At 35.7% G+C, this 21310-nt stretch overlaps 1 protein-coding gene across 11 annotated transcripts in view; it reads left to right on the forward strand.

Moving 5' to 3' along the window:
- LOC149412736 (phosphatidylinositol-3,5-bisphosphate 3-phosphatase MTMR3) overlaps positions 1-21310 on the forward strand; it is a 273058-nt gene that overhangs the window by 219578 nt on the left and 32170 nt on the right. For all 11 annotated transcript variants that reach the window (XM_089645074.1, XM_089645069.1, XM_089645070.1 and 8 more), the window contains 4 exons: positions 13508-13807; positions 14552-14718; positions 19913-20108; positions 20922-21100. In XM_089645074.1, the coding sequence (XP_089501200.1) occupies positions 13544-13807; positions 14552-14718; positions 19913-20108; positions 20922-21100 (806 nt within the window). In that variant the 5' untranslated portion in view covers positions 13508-13543. The remainder of the gene's footprint in view (positions 1-13507; positions 13808-14551; positions 14719-19912; positions 20109-20921; positions 21101-21310) is intronic.

Genomic DNA, 21310 nt, shown 5'->3' on the forward strand with positions numbered 1-21310 from the left:
GACATTGTAATTTATCGTCAGGTATTGTCAAACCACTTTAAATGATAATTAATTTTTATTAACCGCCTTAAACACAAATATAAATTGAAAAAAATCTTCCTAGAAAAAATAAATGCCGCCGACGGGAATTGAACCCTCTTTTTGCCGGTCAGGTGCACGGAACCACTGTGCTACGTCGGCTTACTTTTAACCGCCAAATAATTCAATAAATACTAGTATTACATTGCTCGTAACAATTGCAACAATTTTTCTCGGAAGATATTTTCAATTTATATTTGTGTCAGGCTAATAATTATTGCTTATAATAATTTGTTATCTCTCTATCTTATGCTTTGCATAAAAACCTTGTATTTTAAAAACATAATTTTACCTTTAATAAATATAATGGCAATTAATTATCGCTTAAATTGACACGTGTCTTAATTTACAACTAACCTAACCTCACATAACCTAATTAACAATTGTCACATGAGAATGGTCGTTTCTGCGACTCGTTCTTGAGTTCAACGGCCGGCTGTATAACGATTTGCTAGCCTTTGTGTTTCCTCTCTCGTAATTGTCTTATTATATTATCCTTATATAACCTACTTAGGTAACAAAATACTTGCACGTTTTTTCCCGTAATTAAAGATTTATGCAGGCGGATTGCATCGATAGGTCACGGTGATTTATTGCCTGTCGTTAGCAACATCAGCCTCCATTACCGACACATTATAATTATTGTCTTTGATGGCTCAGGGAAATGATAAATGAATATAAAGCTAACCGAGTTGCTACTCGTGCCACCTCGTTAAATTATTGCGGGGGAGTCCACTTTCTATTGGCTTCAAAGGCGTACCACAAGTTCAGAAACCAGAGGCGTTTTCCTAACAAATCCTACCAAAACTGCTCTCCTACATCTCATCCATAATAATCTTCATATTACAAATCAACCAAAAGCCATAATAAAAATCAGGTCATCAACAAATAAAACACTGATCATTCCGATAACACACACCACACACGGACAAAGACACTTTCAATACTACGCAACCAAACTTTTTAACAGTATGCCCATTACTTTGAAACAATTAATGACTACAAACACATCTAAAAACTTTCTCAAAAAACATATCGTAGCCTGGATAAAAAATCAAGATATTCTCTTTATTCAAAAGATTATAATTCCAAACCAAACATAACCAAAATATAATAAGTAAAATTTAATATTATACACGTTCTTCAAGAATTATCCAAAAATACATACACTTACATTTAAATGTGTGTTTTCATGTTTCAATATATGTCTGTGAAAAAAAAAAAACTTTCTACTACAACACATAAATACCAGTCACACTTAATCACAAACACATTAACACCTCAGCATAGGTTCTCCTAGTGAGGTGTTCACGTAACATACAATATCACCCACACACAGTTTTACCTATATCAACCTATGTACTTTATTTTTTATACCTTTTTTCTGTATTTTTTTTTCTCTGTACTACAATATAAACCACTGTAATCATTTGTAAAATGTGTATTCGAGAATAGACATAAATAAATAAATAATTCAAATATATGTTACATTCGGATTACACTTTCCAAATTACGAATAATCCGACAATATTTTAAAATCTCCTACTACCACCACAGTAAGCGGAAAATGTTGCTTGTGTTGTGATGGAGAACTTGCCTGCCGAGGTATTAAACACGCTACGCCTGGGTGGGACCCAAACGCGATTGCCGTACAGCGTGACGTCAGAGATGTACACGAAGTTAGGTTATTAAGTATCAACTTTAAATGCGCTTGAAAACTTCAATGGTTCTTTTTGAAAATAACAGATGGCGCCACTTCAGTTTACAACCATTCAAACTGTACAATAATTAATTAATTAATTAACTTATTAAGATAACTCGCTTTACCCGCTTCGCGTTGCTGTTTGTTCAGTATATCTGTGCAGATAGCGAAACAATAGCGCGTGTTGCTTTTACGTCCAACAGATTTTTTTTAAAATACTATTTTTACCTGTCAGGTTACATCTGTAAAATAAAATTATATAAAAACACACGCGTGTTCGATTGCATCGTTGTGTCAAAATTTGAAACATTTACATTTTTATTTATATTATAATATATACCATCAGATGCACTGAGAATAATGACTATTGCTAATATATTATTTATTATAAGATTCTATTCAAATTATTGTCAATTCCGGTTGCGGATATGAATCAAGTAGATCCCCAATTGGCGAGAAGTGCCAGATTAATTATTCTTCTATTATCCATTCTGCCAGGCGCTCTCCGCGCCACTGAAAAGCGCCTTGTGAGCGACCCGCGCCCTGATTAGAGACCCCGAGATGCAAATGCCGCCTGGAAGCCGCGACGATTCGTGATTGCGTGTAAATATTTAACTGTCTCAGTCTGGCTCAGCCCTCGTGTCTCAGTTGTAGTCCGCATAGTGAATAGTGACTCAGACTGGGGCCAATTTATTGATAGCTCAAATAAAGGCGAGCCTAATCAACCCCATTCTTATTTGGCCGCGAATGCTGTCAAAACCTCGTAGATCAATATGGGATGATCAGTACTTTTATCAGGAAACTATTTTTAACCGGAATTACCAATAATATGAAGTGATTCTGAAAAAATTAGCAATAGTCGTTTTTCTCCGTGCAGTCTCATTTGCTCCAGACGGTTGGGAAATACAAATTTAATCTAAAGGAATCTAAACAAGAGTAGAAGATACTTTTAGTTTAACTCTAGTGAAAGACCAACTTTTTTTAATATCTAGGCGCTTCCCAAATTTTGTTTTCTTCAACTTCTTCCCCTCCCCACATCATCCAACCTCACAGTTTTCCTCAGATGGCCATAAATGTTTCCGTCCATTATTTGGACTGCAGCAGTCCCAGAGAGAGGTCGGACGTACGTCATCGACAGTAAAATATTCCTTCTAAGGATGTGTTTTTTTCACATAAAGATCTTTGAAAGTTCTGTTATTACTTCAGTTCTGTGATGCAAAAGGCCCACAATGATATAATAACAGAACTTGAACGAAACTGTCTCAGAACTTTAAAATTAACGTTGAATTTTGATATTTTTATGCTTGAGATACTAGAACGATGGCGTCACGTACGACCTGTCCCTGGGATTTACTATATTACATCCCTAATGTTGTAAGGCTGAGATAAGTCGAGAGGAAGGTTGGTTAACTGGCTGGTTATCAAACACAGCTAAAGCCATTTGAAGCAACAACGTTTCGATTCCGAACGGTAGTCTTTCACCAGTGAGATATAAAGAGCATCTACCATTCGGGTAGATAGATATTCTTATGTTTACAGAGTATTGTTAGTTGGCGTTTGTGTAGAAAGTTTACGTATATATGTATTTTTGGCTTGTTATATAATTGCTTGTGATAAGATGTAGATTTCCCAGAATCTCCAGATGGATTCGCCCAAATAGCGAAATGGTCCAGACTATAAAATAATACATGTCTACAAATAAGCACATTCTGTACATACATAGATTAGCTTTGCCATCAATCTTCGTTTTCCATTTGGCAGAGAACAGATCTCCGTCGCAACGAATCGCTATCGTTGTTAGATTGATCACAATATGAAGCCAGCTCTAAGGTCAGGGTTCACTCTCCCTCTCTCTCTTCGTTCGAGCTAAACCTTGTACCCATCGAGCTGTCTGATTTATATTATGTTACTGTCAAAAAACGCGAAAATTGGTAAGTATTAAGTTTTACCAGTAATTTTAATAATAGTTTTTTTTTTATGAAGTTCGCATTTTTGACCTTACTTACCCTGATTTCATCGTATTTTCGCTGTATTTTGCAATTTGCAGTTTTCGTGATATTTTGTCATTTTTTGACCAGTTTTTATGATATTTGACCATATTTATTTGGCAAATAGCTGAGGTCCCCGGCGTTGCCCGGGCTTTGCACTGAGTTTTTTCGAAATCATATGTAGTTAGTTAATTTGATGGTGGGGAGGTTAGTGCAATCCCACCAGGCCATTAGCCGCATCCTGGTTCCAGTGACTCGGTGTCTCATCAGGTTGACGAATCCATTAAATTATTTCGGGCCCAGTGCTCACTCAGGAGTGGCACTTGGTGCTGGTAAGCTGCGGTCACCACCGTGTTGTCAGAGGCCATTAGCCTCATCCTGGCTCCAGTGACCCGGTGTCCCATCAGGCCGGCGATCCATTCATAAAATACCACCTTTCTTTCAATTTTGACGATATACCTGTTTAGAAGTTATAGTTGAGTTGGTTAAAAAACCTCGTGAACCCATTTCAGATTCTACTAAACCATTTATCGTTTAGGTGAAAGCTAGAATAAATAAATGTTCGTGCTTTTACAACAACATACTTAGCTACTTGACCCATCATTTTCCCTGCACATTTCTCATCAATATTTCAATTATTCGACTTCGTTAGTTTACATTTGAACCAGAAGCACGCGATTCCCCGATGGCCCGATGTATGTGTTATGTTCTTGACTTTGCACCGAGCAGAGAATCCGATTCACCTGTTGATGTAAGCTATTTGCTTGAGTGTTTCTTTACGGAATTCCGCACATTTTTGTCTGTGTAAACCTTCTGTATTAAATTGCAGACTTCAATTGTTGGGGAATGTTGTTTGACAGACGGTTGGTTTCTGAAGAATAAATAACGGAGAAAGTTATTAATTTTGTTTTTTTTTGGTTTAAAGCAATGTTTCATTTTTGGTCGATCCTTTGTTGGTAGTTGAGTTCGTATCATCGATGTAATGACAATGCAAGTCTTAAAGCATCTCGTAAAATAAACTCCACCTCAAGGGATGGACACGGATTACACCCCAGAGAGTTGAACCCCCGCATACCCAATTTCTACCGATTTATAACAAGTTTCTTGTTAACTCTAACTAAGGTTTTTAAGTTCCAAAAACAAGTAATTTTTTAAGATAAAATCTTTACATTTGTTATTCCGAAACGTTAATTATATGAAATTACCTCGATAGAAAACAAATCGCAAAGTAAGCTCCGAAAATTATTTAAAATACGTTTTTTTCTGTTATTTATCGGCATGACAAATCACAGTGTATCTTTAAATTCAACTAAAGCATTTGTCGAGAGATTTTTGCTCTATTTCAAACGAGTCGTGTTTTATGAAATATTTTCACCGTTTTAGTTGAATTATTATCGTTTTTTGAATATTAGCGCGCTCCCTCTAACATTCGTATTTAAAATCTCCCTTTCAAACCATCTTTGAACGCTCACTACGGGGCCTTAACATTTTATTTTTATTTATTATTCATTAACGCCCTATCGGGCTTTTACAGAAGAAATTGACAATTTACACATGTAAGTGTAACATAATACATGAATAATAGCATAACTATATACAAAAAATATAATCAAATGGTAATACTAAGATTAACATCAAATCCAAATAATAACACCTGATATTGTAAATAAAGCAAAGTTTCAAATATAAAGTAAATAATATGCACATTGTACATTCGTATATGCATACAATTATTCATGTTTGTTGCTAACCAGTAAGACTGAAAACAGGAAAATAATTTACTCGTAAGGTATAAAAAAAATATTTACATAAATGATATATTGATATGTATTATAAAACAAAAGTTTAAAAAAAATAATGTCTGTTGTATGTATAAAAAAACTAACAAGTAATGGCAATATACCAACGGTGTAATTAATATCGAATTTACATAATAGTACTTGAAATGGTAAATAAATCAGTGTATAATATACAAATCAAGTTTGTCCGTAACATTCGCGTGGTAATGGTAAAATTGGTAATTAGACCATTAACTTCAAAGAAAAATAATTTTATTATTAATCCCGTCATACTGTTTCTTTACATATGTGTCACAAATAAATAAAAAAAACGATAGTGAAATAAATAAATGTAAACAATAGCAGTAGGTTATCAACTATGGAATGTAGACATTGTTCTCTTGTATTACGTGTCTGGGTGTTTCCTCATACGCCGCAGTGGCTGTGGTATGTTATTCTTGTTAAGGCGATATAACACTAATAACAGAGGTTTGCTTGGCGCTCACATTTTAATTATTTCTGATGTACGTATTACTAAAATCTCAAATGTTTCTAGAGGGAATCCCCACGGATGCACGTTATTTATATATAATATTAATAAAATTAGGACCTTACCATTATCCTTACCCTTATTTTATGTAAAACGATTTGAAAATTTTATAAAACGTTTTTCAACTATCAAATTAGCGGTAGGCAGCAAACTTTATTTTTGTAGACGATGAATTAGTAACTTCCCGAGGGATCCCTCTAAAAACATATGAGATTTTAGTAATACGTTCATCAGAAATAATTAAAATAAACGATGACCGGATAAATCATCTAAATGATAATTCATCACATTTTTAAAAAGTTATATAAAGTCATGGAAAGTGATGAAACAAAAACTTTATTAACTGAGTTAAGTAGGTTAGGTTAGGTTAATTTTTTTTCATCTTTTTAATGACTTTATATCACTTTTTAACGGTGTGTTGAATAGTCACGGTGTTGAGTTAGCATGGAACCAAAATAAACATCACGGAAAGATCGATTTTCTATGCCTGCTAGGGCAAATTCGACCGTAGGTCCATCAATTACGTCGGGCCGCGCGTTGAATATTGTTTTTACACGAGTTCATCACTTATCTTGTTAAGATTCTTACTTTGTTTTAGAAATGTGGCAAAATCAACCGCAGGTCTATCCAATACATGGGGCCACGCATCGTATATTTTTGTGCACGGCCGCTTCACTTACGTCGTTAAGTTTCTGAGTTTATTTTAGGGTATTGTCTCGTCTTAATAATATTATTATAAATAATACATGTATTGTTTGAGTGGTGATTAGTTTGTTGAAAACGTAATGGGCCCCGCGTTACAAAGTCCGTACCACCTAGTCCCATGCGAGAACTACGAGTATTTATTATCAATTTATAACCTTTTTCATATCGCAATTTTTGTGATGGATACTGTGATGCTGTCCGAAGCGTTGGCTAAAGAAGGAGGTAGCGCAACACGGCATAATACCCCAAAAATAAATAACTACAACGTACTTTTTTTTTTTTTAATTTACAAAGTTTGCGTTACGTAGGTACTCACTTTTTATGTGAATATTGCACGTCCCAAGTGTCCGGAGTCAGTTGGTTTATAATATCCCGATTGGGGTATATTGTGAAACTGAAGGAATTGGCGAAGGGAAGAAGATGAGGAAGACGAAGGTTGGGGAAGTATCTGACTCATAGACATATGAATATTAGTAGACCTGCCCTAAGTGATTAAAAGCGTATTATCCCCACTCCCCATACCGGTTCCATTGAGCCGGCTGGGCTCGCATATGGCCTCAAGTGAAATTTGAAAACGTGACGTCATCATTCTTGTGCGAACTATGGTCGAGGCATCATCGGTTCATTTTACGAAATAACACGGCAAAATGTTGACTTGTGATATGAAAACTTGTAAAAATAGATGTGAAAAAGAGAATAAACCCAATTGTCGTATTATGTACATTCCATAAGTAAGCATTATTTTACTTTATTTTAAGCTTATTCACACCGTATTATATGGATCAGTTTTAGAAACATATACTATCACATCACAATGTAGCGATTCTCAAGTGTGCTCATCGTTGTTTACTGGGGTAAGTAAATTATGAGACATTTGTAAAAGTGTCTTAACTAAATACTCTGAAACTAACTACGACTCTGAAAATAGAAGCTGCCTTACTTTGCCGAATTTGGACTTCGCAAATTAGTTCATAACGTGGCGAGTAATTTGCGCTCCCATGTAGAAATGTCCATTCATTCAAAAGCAGATTTTACTTTTAAGAACTAAATGGTGATATTATAATGCGAGATACCTATTTACTGTCAGATTGATTTATTGACGAATCACAGTCAGCCTTACTCCCTTCGTTCTTCAACAGTTGATTTTACCCCTCGCCATTATCTTCTCGTCTATTAATTCCTATGTCTGTGATCTGACTATTCAGACCTGGTCCTATATATTAATATTTGTATGTACCTGCAAATCGATCGAAACTTTCAATCAAATGCGCTTGAAAACTTCAACGGTTCTTTTTGAAAATAACAGATGGCACCACTTCAGTTTACAACAATTCAAACTGTACAGTAATTAATTCATTAATTTATTAAGATAACTAGCTGTACCCCGCCACGCGTTGCTGTGGCTCAGTCTGTCTATGCAGATAGAAAAACAATAGCGCGTGTTGCTTTTATGTCCAACAGATGGCGCTATTTTTTGTTTTTTTAATAAAAGCATGTTTATCCAACAGATTACGCTGTTTAAAGCTTGTTTTTACTTGTCACAGGTGACATCTATTTGTATTCGATTGCAACGTTGTGTCAAAATTTCAAATCAATAGGTGAATAACTTTCTGAGATTTAAGATTTTTAACAAACGAACAAGTTCTGTGAAAGATTTTCCGTTATTATTTCAGTTCTGTCAAGCTACTAGCCTATAATGATATAATAACAGAACTTGAACAGGACTTTCACAGAACGTTGAAATTTGATGAATTGTTCAAATTCTCCTAAACAACCCGTCCATACATTTTTATCTATATATAGATAGATTTATTTTCCTTAAGTTGTTTTTGTAATCACCTCACCAAAATGTCAACTGTAAGTGATATAAACGCCAACTGAGATAGCCATAAGATCACTGGGGAATTTTCGACCTTATTTGCTTTTCTGTAAAAACAATTGTTGTTTAAATTAAAATAACTTGTTTCTGTAATTACCTCACCTAAATGTCGACTGTAAGTGATATAAATGTCAACTATGACCACTGGGAAATTTTTGACCGCATTTCCTTTTCTATAAAGCAATTAGGTATCTAAGAGTTGGAATTTCCTTAATGAATGTAAACCAAAACGATTAGCTATTTAATTCTACTGATAAAGAATGAGTATTTAATAAAACGTGTATTTTTCTCGATCCAGTTTGATGTTAACAATTCTTGTGGTTTAGCTTGCTGTACGGCACGGGTACGTTTTTTTTATATGCAAATTATATTATCTGTCATTCACCCAGTATGCCCACATTCGTGACAGAAATAGATTGTGAATGTTAATTAACTAATGGTTTCCTTCTTTATCTGCTGAATTTACACCACAAGGCCTCGTTTTTTTGCATATATATACGAGTATAATGACGAATTTGTGTAGAAATCAACCAAACGACAAATTATTGTCTGGCAATTTAATTTGGCAAAATTAACTTTCACTAACAAAGGTTTGGATTAATTAGATTTAGACAATGACGTTATATTGTAACGCTATTGGCTTTAGACAGTGACGTTATATTGTAACGATATTGGCAGACAATGATGTTATATTGTAACGCTATTGGTTTTCGACAATGACGTTATATTGTAACGCTATTGGCTTTAGACAATGACGTTATATTGTAACGATATTGGCAGACAATGACGTTATATTGTAACGCTATTGGTTTTAGACAGTGAAGTTATATTGTAACGCTATTGGCTTTAGACAATGACGTTATATTGTAACGCTATTGGCTTTAGACAGTGACGTTATATTGTAACGATATTGGCAGACAATGACGTTATATTGTAACGCTATTGGTTTTCGACAATGACGTTATATTGTAACGCTATTGGCTTTAGACAATGACGTTATATTGTAACGATATTGGCAGACAATGACGTTATATTGTAACGCTATTGGTTTTAGACAATGAAGTTATATTGTAACGCCATTGGCTTTAGACAATGACGTTATATTGTAACGATATTGGCGGACAATGACGTTATATTGTAACGCTATTGGTTTTCGACAATGACGTTATATTGTAACGCTATTGACTTTAGACAATGACGTTATATTGTACCGCTATTGACTTTAGACAATGACGTTATATTGTAACGATATTGGCAGACAATGATGTTTTATTGTAACGCTATTGGTTTTAGACAATGACGTTATATTGTAACGCTATTGGTTTTAGACAATGACGTTATATTGTAACGAAATTGGCAGACAATGACGTTATATTATAGTAACGCTATTGGTTTTAGACAATGACGTTATATTGTAACGATATTGGCTTTAGACAATGACGTTATATTGTAACGCTGTTGGCTTTAGACAATCTGGTGATCTCTACAACATGGTGAAACCATTATACCTTCCAGCCAGGCCCACCTAAGCTACTAACAGCGTCTCTACCGGCAGATGTTTGATAGAATCTACAATCATCGAATTTAGTCAAAAGCAATTAAAATTTGCATGCATTGACAGATTGTCTTATTTCCCGCGAGCTCCTCTATTTTCCATTATAAACCCCAAATGCATTGTATTTTTAAAAACGTCTATCTGAATTTCGTTTTTGTTTCTTGATTGAATGAATAAATTAGCGAATGGACGAAATGGTGACCGGATAACTCATCAAAATGACAATTCAACTCACCAAAGTGATATAAAATCATGAAAAGTGATGAAGCAAAAACTAGATTAAATAGGGTTACATATGTTAGTTTTTCATGATTTTTAATTACTTTTTAAAGTGTGTTGAATTGTCATTGTGTTGAGTTATCATGAAACCATAAAACACGCGTATTCGAATGCAACGTTGTGTTAAAATTTCAGAGCAATCGATGAAGAACTTTCTGAGATTTATGATTTTGAACAAACGAACATTTACATTTTTATTTACATAGAAGATTGCTTCAAGGCTCGTTTCTGATATAATATATTCCGTCATTGCCATTATCAACAGCAATTCTCTCTCCACTGCTGTTTGAAGGTCTCCAAGATTTATTCACCTTTCTAACAAGATTGCATATAATAATTTATCAATAAAGACTGCTTCGTAGCCCTTTACGATCTAACGCCATAGGAAATAGGAAGTAAACTAGTAAGACTGTGATTGGATACAACACACGCATTAAACACTTCAATTTCAATGCCGTATGTTATTTGCAGCAGCATATAAAGTAAAATATAAATATTTACAATTTAATTGTTATGATGGGAATAATTCATTTCCGTGAGTTGAGTGCAGAACATCTCCGAGTAAACATATCCGTAAAGTGCGCCCAAACTGACTTCGTGTCAACTGACAGAATGCATCATCAGATGAGTTGAGTGCGGAACATTTCCGAGTAAACAAGGAGATGGGGGTGGCTATTCCGATCTGATCACCAAACACAGCTAAAACTATGTGCAATGCTTCCATTTTGAAGGGTGGTCTTTCACCAGGGCGAAACTAAAAGTGTCTACTACTCTGGAACGTGAATATACCATATAATATTATTAGCTGAAATCTAATGTAGACAGTGACCTTACTCTTGTTTTGTAGGTCAAGTGTACAAAATTTAATCAGTCTCATTCGAAATATAAAATTTAAATGAAATTTTAGTCCCCGCTGATTTTTTATTTTTCTTCTTCAAAACCAAAGAAAACATATTTATTCCACATTGTTCACTTGTCACTCAGCCAAGTAACTGCCCAACCCATCACGCGCATTTCCTTTTCCGTGTTCAACAGGAGGCAGTACTAGAGTTTGGAAAGAGAGTTAGCGTAACAAACTCGTGCGTGTTTCAAGGCAGTTCTGCCGACTGCCCCCATTGAACACGGAAAAGAAAATACGCACCGCTCACCCCTACCCTAATTGTCCAATACCTACTTATTTTTTATGTTTTAAGTTGAACAAAAAAACATCAAAAATTCCATTTACATTTTTACTCCAAATAATGTCAAAAATCACTGGTCAAAGTAAATCAAGTACGTCCATTAACACCCTGTATATTTTTTTAATAAAGCCAGTTTAAAATAAGAGCATTATGTAGCGATTTTTAAAACAACTTTATAATTGCGAAAATTATTAATAGACGGTTCGCCCTTGCACATTCTCGCAAATAATAATTATATTTGTACAATAATATAACCGTTAATTCACGTTCATAATGAGATGATTGAGAAGGAGGTTGTCTTGATCGAGGTCGTGGAAAATATATCCGGAAACGGAAAATGAAAAGTCGAACTAGACGACAGAATAATGTTTTTGATTCGAGTTAATAAATTATTAATCACAACTGGTTATTCAATAACTACGTCTAAAGGAATAAAGAAAATCCGTTTAAATTTTATTAACTTCTCAATCGACATGGCTTCCACAGTTCCGAAATTGATATTTTTCTTGAACCTAAGTTATGCAGGACAGACACTATCGAAATTAGTATTTTTCTTGAACCTAAGTTATGCAGGATAGTTACATACTTATCATGTAATGTCTAACATCAATGTTTTACAATAAAAAAATAAAATATAATGTAATCCATACCTGCTTGCAAAATATTATATTTTCTATGCTGCTATTTTTAGTGAATAATATTTAACCATTGACCAACAAGCCAAACCAAGCCAATGTTTGAGTGTTTGCATTAATTTTGTCGAAATTTACGATTATATTAATTATTATTATTCACCTCTGAAATTATGTAAACATTTTATGATAATCGGAATTTCACTGAACGAGTAAAATAAACATTTATTTTTAGTAAATGTATTTGAGTGAGGCTGTTTGAACACCTGTTTAGATTTCTATTTACCCTGAATTTGACCTTAAACATCGAATATTTATTTAAAACATCATACCTTGAAACTTGGCATTATTTTTATTTTTAGATTGCGATTTTAAATCAATTTTTAAATTAATAATTTGATTTTATAATGTCAATGTTGTATTTGATGGTGGGAGAAAATAATCTCGCAAGCCTTTTATTTTTCTGTTTGTATATATTTGTTTTAATTTCCCGTACCTTGAAATGTTAAATGTTGAGATATTTCTGGACCCAATACAATTTATTTTTTATTTATTGTTGTCGCATTCATAACTGACTTCTTTCTTGTAATTTACTGTCTGGATATAATTGTAATAAGTATTTGAAATTTCGTTACATAAAATATTGTTACTTTCTGTCTAAATAAGTTATAGTTTAAAAATGCAACATCTGGCTTTCCACAAGGTTCCCGCTTGGGACTCATTTTATTTTTTATTGCAATTATTATATACAAGTGCCATCGTCGTAATTCAGGAGATGTAATTTTATGTCTAATACTTCTCCAGCTTCCAATTACAATAACAACTGATAAAATTTAAAAAAAATTATAATACACAAATTAATAATAACTAAATTATCAGAAATAATGTCTTAATATAAAATTTTCATTTGAATATTCATTTGCTTAGCTTTGTAGGAGAGGAATTGGCGAGTTTGCTCCATAATTAGTTCGTGAACGGTGACATTGTGCTCAGTGTTTTGAGTAGGTACTCTTAAATTGACTAGACTCATGAGTTCTCAACAGTCGAATTCTGAATTTACATTTTAAAAAAGAAGCCAAGGTCACTACTGCAATCCTCAAGTGTATCTATTTTGAAGGTATTTAATTATGAATAAATTGTAAAATTGTAATCTAATGTTTTATTGTTTGTGTTGTTGCAGATAGCGACGGCCCTACCTGAGAAGCCAGCCCCTGTGATGGAGTCCCCCTTGCGGGCGCCCCGGGCGCCCTCGCCTCCCGCGCCGCCCCCGCCCTCGCCGGGCCTGGCCTGCGCGCGCCCGCCTCCGCCCTCACCGCCGCCCAACTCTGCGCGGCACCACTCCTCGTCGTCCTCGCCGCCCTCGCGCTCCACCAGCATCTGCCACGTCAGGGCGGCTGAGCTCTTCCCCAAGCGGACTCTGGAGGCGGATGAGCCTGGACTGTCGGTGCCCTTTGTGCCCATTTGCGGAGAAGCTGTGCAGGTTAATAAAAGATTCATGTTTTTAATAGGGCAGTCCAGTATGGATTATTGAAATTAATTACTATGAAGCCACTATTAAGCTAGTCTTACGCGAGCGCAATACTCAGCCCTGAGCCAAACGACGCCTGGTGCTAGTAAAAACCGCAAGGACGCTGTGTTAGGTGTTAGGTTAATATCGTCACCTTGGCTTCTTGGTTCCTTGGTGCCTTTGCAAGTCGGCGCCCGGAGCGAACTGCTCCAATTGTGCCTGCACAGGACCGGCCCTGGCTATACTCTCGTGATATGCGTGGGCTTGGCCTGATTCACCATATCTCTCGGCATACATTCCCACTCTCGAGCAATATAGTGAAACAGGCCAAGCCCACATATTTTGTTGTTTGTTTGTTTAAGTACATTTTATTAAGCTATAAAATTTAACATTTTATATCCAGTGTACATCTATTATAAAACTACTATAATATCGCACTGTCGGCTTTCGGCCTATCAGTGCTTGATCAAATTTGCCGTCAACTGAGAATTATCGGCCCATCAGCGTTTAATCAAATGTATCCATCAACTGTCAATTATCGGCCCATCAGCGTTTGATCAAATAATAGTTGACTTGTGTGATCAACCACCAAGAACATTGTTGATGTCCAATTAGACGATATAAACTTTTAAAAGAGCGGACACTCGTAAAAATGTATTGTTAAATATGTAAACTTGTAAAATACGGTACACTCACACCACCCCTTCCATTCTGCAGTACTTGGGCAGGACGCAAGACGGGCTGCTGGCGATGTCCAACTACAGGGTGTGCCACCGCTCGGGCGCCGGCGCCAGCACCATCATCCCCCTGATGCTGGTGGAGAGCGCAGACGTCAGGGAGATCTTCTTCCTGCACATCATGTGCAAGGACGCCAGGAGTCTGAGGTCAGTGCCCACACTAAACAACCCTTGCATTACCAAATTACACTGAACCTAAATTACACTGACATCGTATGCAAGGACGCCAGGAGTCTGAAGTCAGTGCCAAAACTAAATAACCCCTGTCAATGCCCACACTAAACAACCCTTGCATTACCAAATTACACTGAACCTATATTACACTGACATCATGTGCAAGGACGCCAGGAGTCTGAGGTCAGTGCCACTAAACAACCGACCAACGTTTTTGTTTCATCACCTTTCATAACTTTATAACACTTTTTATAGGTGTGTTGAATTGTCATTTTAATAAGTTTTCTGGTCACCACAATATTCATGTATAATTATCCGACAGCAATGCCTTTACAGCCATTCAAGTAGCGATGAGTTATGACTCATTTTATTAGTGCGGTACCAGCTCAATATTTTCCTACGGCACAAAGAGTCGACTCAATTGAACGGGAGCCGTGAGCTACGAGATTACTGTGTTCGCACTATATAACTCACCCGATAAGACTCCCCCGCTATGGATCCCCAGATACGGCTCCCAGTCTCCCAGCATATGAATGATCGTATGACTTATTACTGATACGCCGCCTCGTAACACGAGATAAATGTTAGGCAGTTAGTAGGTGTAGGTTATATCCAAGTCCAGTTGTCGGTCTGTCAGACGCTGTTCTCTTCTCTAAGTAGATAATTAAATTAATACTGGGATAATTTTAATAATTCTAAAATATTTCCTGATAAAATAGGGGAATCGTGCAATTCAGCCATGGTACGGTTTACCGGGCGTCGTATAAATACAGCTCGTCAAAAAGAGCTGGCTCAATTGTGCGGCTCGCTCATGACAGACTCATCGCCATATTCAAATAGGACTAGCGAAAAGGTAGAACTTCCCTCTGGAAGTGTGTTAAAAAACATGTATTTTTAATGTAGTTAATTCTAGTAATTGTAATTTAAGTAGGTGTGTAATTTCATCTATGAGTAATTCTAACCGTGGTACATAAAATTTTCATTTATTGGAATTTCCAGGTCTGCTTTATCTTGCATGTTTAAAAACTTTATACCATTTTTCAATTATTGGTGTAGTTAATTAATAATTATCATTAGTTTAGTGTTTGAATGTGGCAACATCACATGAGTGACCTTCTTTATCATTTTGTAAACATTGGTGCATTGAACCTTCCCGTCAAAGTCACAACGCATACGTAATAAGTATTAGTGAGTGACTGTACATCATTTTTTGTTACTCAAATTCAAAGAACTCTGTTAGGCGACAAATAATGTCATTGTTTATAAACATAAATATAGAATATGATATACGATTGCTGACCTCTTTTTGTTACACATTATAAACAAGTATAGCTAAAACCACTTCTCCAGCTTGTGAAATTAATTATTATAAAGAATTAACCTGTAAAACACAAAGTGTCAATAACTGACCGACGTTTATTTCGTACATTAATTGCTGTAATGTCGTTGAATTTCAGGTAAATGCGTAAATGTCCACGTGTGTGTGCGGGTTTGCCTCTGAAAGTTGACAGAATGCATTGTCATCTATGTCGAGTCAATCTATCGAGTTTCAGCTCGATCGGATATCAGGAAGTGGGTTAATTTCCACCTACAAGATTTGCATTCATTCATTACCGAAAACAAAAGTGAAATTCAAATACACAGATGTATTTAAAAATGTTGGGTTTCGCAGTAATTAAACACAAAATATTTCAAATAAATATATTTCTGCGGTTTCATGCATGCTGCCATTCTGCACCAATAATTGTGCAATGTGACTAACTCACCTTATGTTTTTATAATTGGGTCAGCGATAAGAAAAATATCACGCTAACGAGAGCAATACCAATTAGCAATGCAAAAAATGTTGATATAAACAAATACTCGGAATGAATAGCTTTGTGTTAGATGTCTCATTAACGATTTTATTAAGAGGAAACGCGGGCGCCGAGAAATTTAAATAATAGTTATTTTACAAAATATATTTACATAATATGAATACTGAGCGAAAGGCACAACTACTGCACCTCAGGCTTATTATTCCTAAATAAAATTGTCAAAATCGTGGTTTTGTATTTACCCCGTTTTCTCCCCCTAAACTGGACCGGTTTTTAAGATATTTTTTTACACCATTCTATTAGAAGAAAATATTCTTCTAATAGAATGGTCTATATCTCTGTACATTTTTCTTTTTAAAAATACATTTATACAAGTATAATTCAGTTTGTACTTCTGAATACGTTAAGTATTCAGTTTGTATACTGAACGTCTTTGATGGCATTCAAACTAGGCAATTTTAAGGATTTTTTGAAAGTCTCAACTCCTATAAGAAGTAACTTATCAAACAAAGCAAAAGGTAACATGCATTCAGTTTGTATACAGAACGTCTGTTGATGGCATTCAAACTAGGCAATTTTAAGGATTCCTAACTCCTATAAGAAGTAACTTATCAAACAAAGCAAAAAGTAACATGCCAATGGTTGATATCTATATTATATTAAAAAATATTTGCACTAGTGTCGAAATCCAGAGACGAAATAGGGGAATACGTATGCATGGACAAAACGCCACCCGAATTTCCTCTTAATTTTAGAATTAATCTGTCAAAGGCTTCTTAGCTCTTTGCCCGTGCTCAAAACGCAGATGTGATACAGCAAGAAGTTACCATTTTTACGCGGCCGTATCACACAACTTTGGTTGCGGATAAAATACTGTGCTCCTCTAAAATATAATATTTTACTGCACGCCTGAGCATTCCTGAAAGCATCAAGATGCTAACCTGTACTGAAATTTGTTAAAAATAAAATCGTATTTTGTGAGGAATATCGATAATTAAGTGCATACCGAGAGCACACTATTTTGTGGGAGTTCAAAATCTACTCAGCAGATTGTGCACTTACGAATATGCATTTGTGTCTATCAACGCAGCGTCCCGACTGCCATAACAATACATACACGATGTACCTTATTGTATGTTCCTGTTTTGGTTTTAATAAACATCTTTTTTCAGAGGTTTTTTTTACCCATGTATTGGATTTCATATTGCACCCCATCGTCTCACGGGTCGGTAAGCAATTGACATAAACCAAATGCTGTAAGACCCTGCGCAGAAATAATCCACACCAACGTGTTCTGCTTACCGTTACCTTACGATGGTGAACTTAATTTACAGCTTAGTGTCTACAGCACTCGGTTCATGTCGATTGCTTACTGACCCGTGGGACGACAGGTTTAATCTTTTCTTTCTATCTGACATGAAGTCATGCTCAGATGCAATTTCATTTAAATTGCCAATTCTCAATTAATTTACAAATTCCAAATTATCATAACCTCGGAAAAGCCTTGCAATTATCCCCATAAGATAGACATGACGAATAGAAATTCATTTTAATTTTTGGAATAACTTAGTGAGTAAAACCTCTAAAACACCAAGCCTTTGTTCGAGTCCTAGATGTGACCATATCTTTTTCTGATTTTTCTGCTTCAGATTTTCGCTTAGGAATCGCTAATATTGTCTTCGATAATTAGAAATTCTTTTCATTGAATTTTTATTTTCATTATAAATAACATTTTTAGGTAATAAAAAAAATCTGTTCCGCGTATGGGTATGGAAAAACTTGACCTAATAAACGCGGTCTAAAAGTTAATAATTAATTTTAAAACCTCCAATACCCGATCTTGAACTCTTTCTAATTCCAAATGTATTACCTTGCTCCTAGTTGTTGACTGAATTGCAAAACATAAATAAATTCCAATGTTGTTTGGTATTTTTCCTTGACTGAATAACCCTCACCTATTCAAACACCTGTTTTGAACAAATAATAACTGTGTTATAATGTTGTGAATGTTAATTTTATTTGTTTACACTAGTTTGGTTTGTGATCTTGGGATCCACTAGGGCGCCTCTGACTCCTTCCACCATTCACTACTGTATACTACAATGTTACTGTTAAAAACACTACATTTCATGGACTTTAATTTGACTCTGTATCTCATTACGATGCAGAGATATTGCATTAAGCATTCCTCGGGCATCCCCAACTACTTCTACCATTTAAACATCTCTAAACACTCCTGGCAATAATAACAACAAACATTTAAATTTTCACCGATGTCGGTCGACTACTATGGAGTTTTGCGAGCACAAACATAATCAGGCTGAATTTTATATATTAAGATGTTCCAGAACGTTCCAGACTATTCCCGAACATTCCACAACATTCCGGGACGTTCTGAAATTTTGTGGATTGCTCTCGAATATTCTCAAATGTTCTGAACTGTTCTAAAAATTTCTAGAGAGCGAAACTTCCAGCTCTTATATCTTTAAAAGCACACCCTTCAGGTAAAAACGGTAACCTTTTTCATGGATGGGGGATAGAGGGCTTCCACATCATATATCTCCCTTGATCATACCGATTTTTGTTTAGTACTTTTATAACTTGGGTATGATAAAATACTACTTAGAAATTTTTATTATTTTCTAAGATATAGCGATTTAAAACAAATTACAGAAATTCACGCGGGACCTTTATTTTCTCCCGGAAGCAGCGTAGCGCCAGCGCAAAAAATATGCGCCAGAAATTTATTAACATGGAATTTTGTGATAGGTTTTTCACAGATAAAATAAACTTATAATGATTCCATCACAACACAAGCAACATTTTCCGCTTACTGTGGTGGTCGTAGGAGATTTTCAAATATTGTCAGGTTATTCGTAACCCGGGAATGTTGTCTTTCTTTAAAAATAAAAATAAATGTAAATGACAAGCTAGAATAATATTAAAATACATTATTTCCTTGCCAAGAGAATAAAATAAATTAGTATGCTAGGAGCATTTTTTAAGGTACAATATATCATAAAATCCAAGCAATAATAATAATATTTGGATGATTTGTATAGCGCCGTTTTTGTGCAAAATCGCCTCAAGGGCACTATACGAATATATAATACATTTCTACAATGATCTATGTTATTACTAACTATATACAGAGATAATATGTATACAGTACCATACCTACCTGGTTGGTAGCAAGTGTAGTGAGTTCCTAGTAAATCCACTAAGGATTCAGTTGCATTCCAGAAGATAACCCCTTTTTACGTTTTGTGCTTGTTTATTTGACCTTTCTACCGATTTGCCCCACTTTCGGCAACACATGAATAATATAAGTTGTCGTTTTCCCCCGCCAGATGCACCTTTGTGACGGGCGAACAGTGCATGGAGTGGCAACGGCGCATCGAGGCCGCCCTGCAGCCGCCCGCATCTCTCGAGGGCCTGTTTGCCTTCTCCTTCCGCGCCTGGGCTGCCGAGCCCGAGGGCCTGGAGGTCACCCGCCGGCTGGCCCAACCACTGCCAGAGGACCCGCACCAAGACTTCAGGAAAGAGGTGGAATTACGTTTATTATTTAAATTGTTCTAATCAATTAATTATCCATTTACTTCTAAGAGACTTATTATCTTTACATTTGGGAAGATAGGCATACTATTAGTTCTGTGAACAGTAGAACTCATGTCTATTGTTGAAAATAGGGTTTCTAATTCTCCTTTATTTAATAAATCAAAAACAAATATTTCCTCAAAAATCATAAGATTTGTAAGTAGGTACATAGTAGTACCTGTCAAATTTTTTTAATTTCAAATAAGGAATTATACATTTTATCCAAAAAAAAGCACTATCTCTTTGACGATTCTTTTTCAAACTTTCTTCAGGCTGTTTCCAAATAAACAGGTTGATTTCAAATTTGAAAAAAGAATCTTTAGTGAACCATTAAAACGGCCACCATCTTGAAACGGAAACGGTAGTAAAAAACAAATTTACAGACAGACAAAATGTAAAGTGGTCGAGTTGTAACAAGACTTCGCTACGCTCCGTAAAAATATAGTTTATGTTAATTAAATAGGTCTACTGTTTTAAAAATTTCATTCAATAGCATCACTCCTCTTTTCATGCTATGCTGTGCTAAAACATCTGTCCTGCCGTGTGGTATCTTGAATGTGTCTCTTCAGCCATAGTATATGCCATGGCATTCCAAGAGGTATGGCTATTGATAGAGTTATTAATGTCTGCTTTCTAGGCTAAATCTATTGGATGCCTCAAGTAAGAGTCCGTATGTTGCATGAACCTCGGATAAGCTTATGTTATGTTGGCAATTCACCTTTGTAATAGAAATATTGATAGACCTTGTTTGTTTGTTTGCAGGTGACCCGGCTGCAGTTTGATTTGCACGGCGCCTGGAGGGTGTCCTCGGCCAACTCGGAGTTCCGGCTGTGCGCCTCGTACCCCCCGCTGCTGCTGGTGCCAGCCTGTGTCAGCGACGACGCCCTCGAGACTGTGGCCAAGTTTAGAAGCTCGCGCCGCATCCCGGCCATCGTGTGGAGGTAACAACCAGACAAATATACCAACTTCTTAGTTTTGCAAGGTCTCTCCAAACAGTGATTGTTGCATGCTTAGATAATTACTTTTACTAATTTGTGTTAAAATATTGTGCCAGCCGCCTGTGAAAAAAAGCTAGGTCACTTGTATTGAAGCTTTGGGGATCTGGTGAGGAGACACGCAATGAAAGAGGTTGTGAAGGTCACAGTGTTTTA

The sequence above is a fragment of the Hesperophylax consimilis genome, chromosome 22, assembly GCF_061612785.1.
Source record: "Hesperophylax consimilis isolate HC1 chromosome 22, BYU_Hcon_1.0, whole genome shotgun sequence".
Classification (NCBI taxonomy): Eukaryota; Metazoa; Arthropoda; class Insecta; order Trichoptera; family Limnephilidae; genus Hesperophylax; species Hesperophylax consimilis.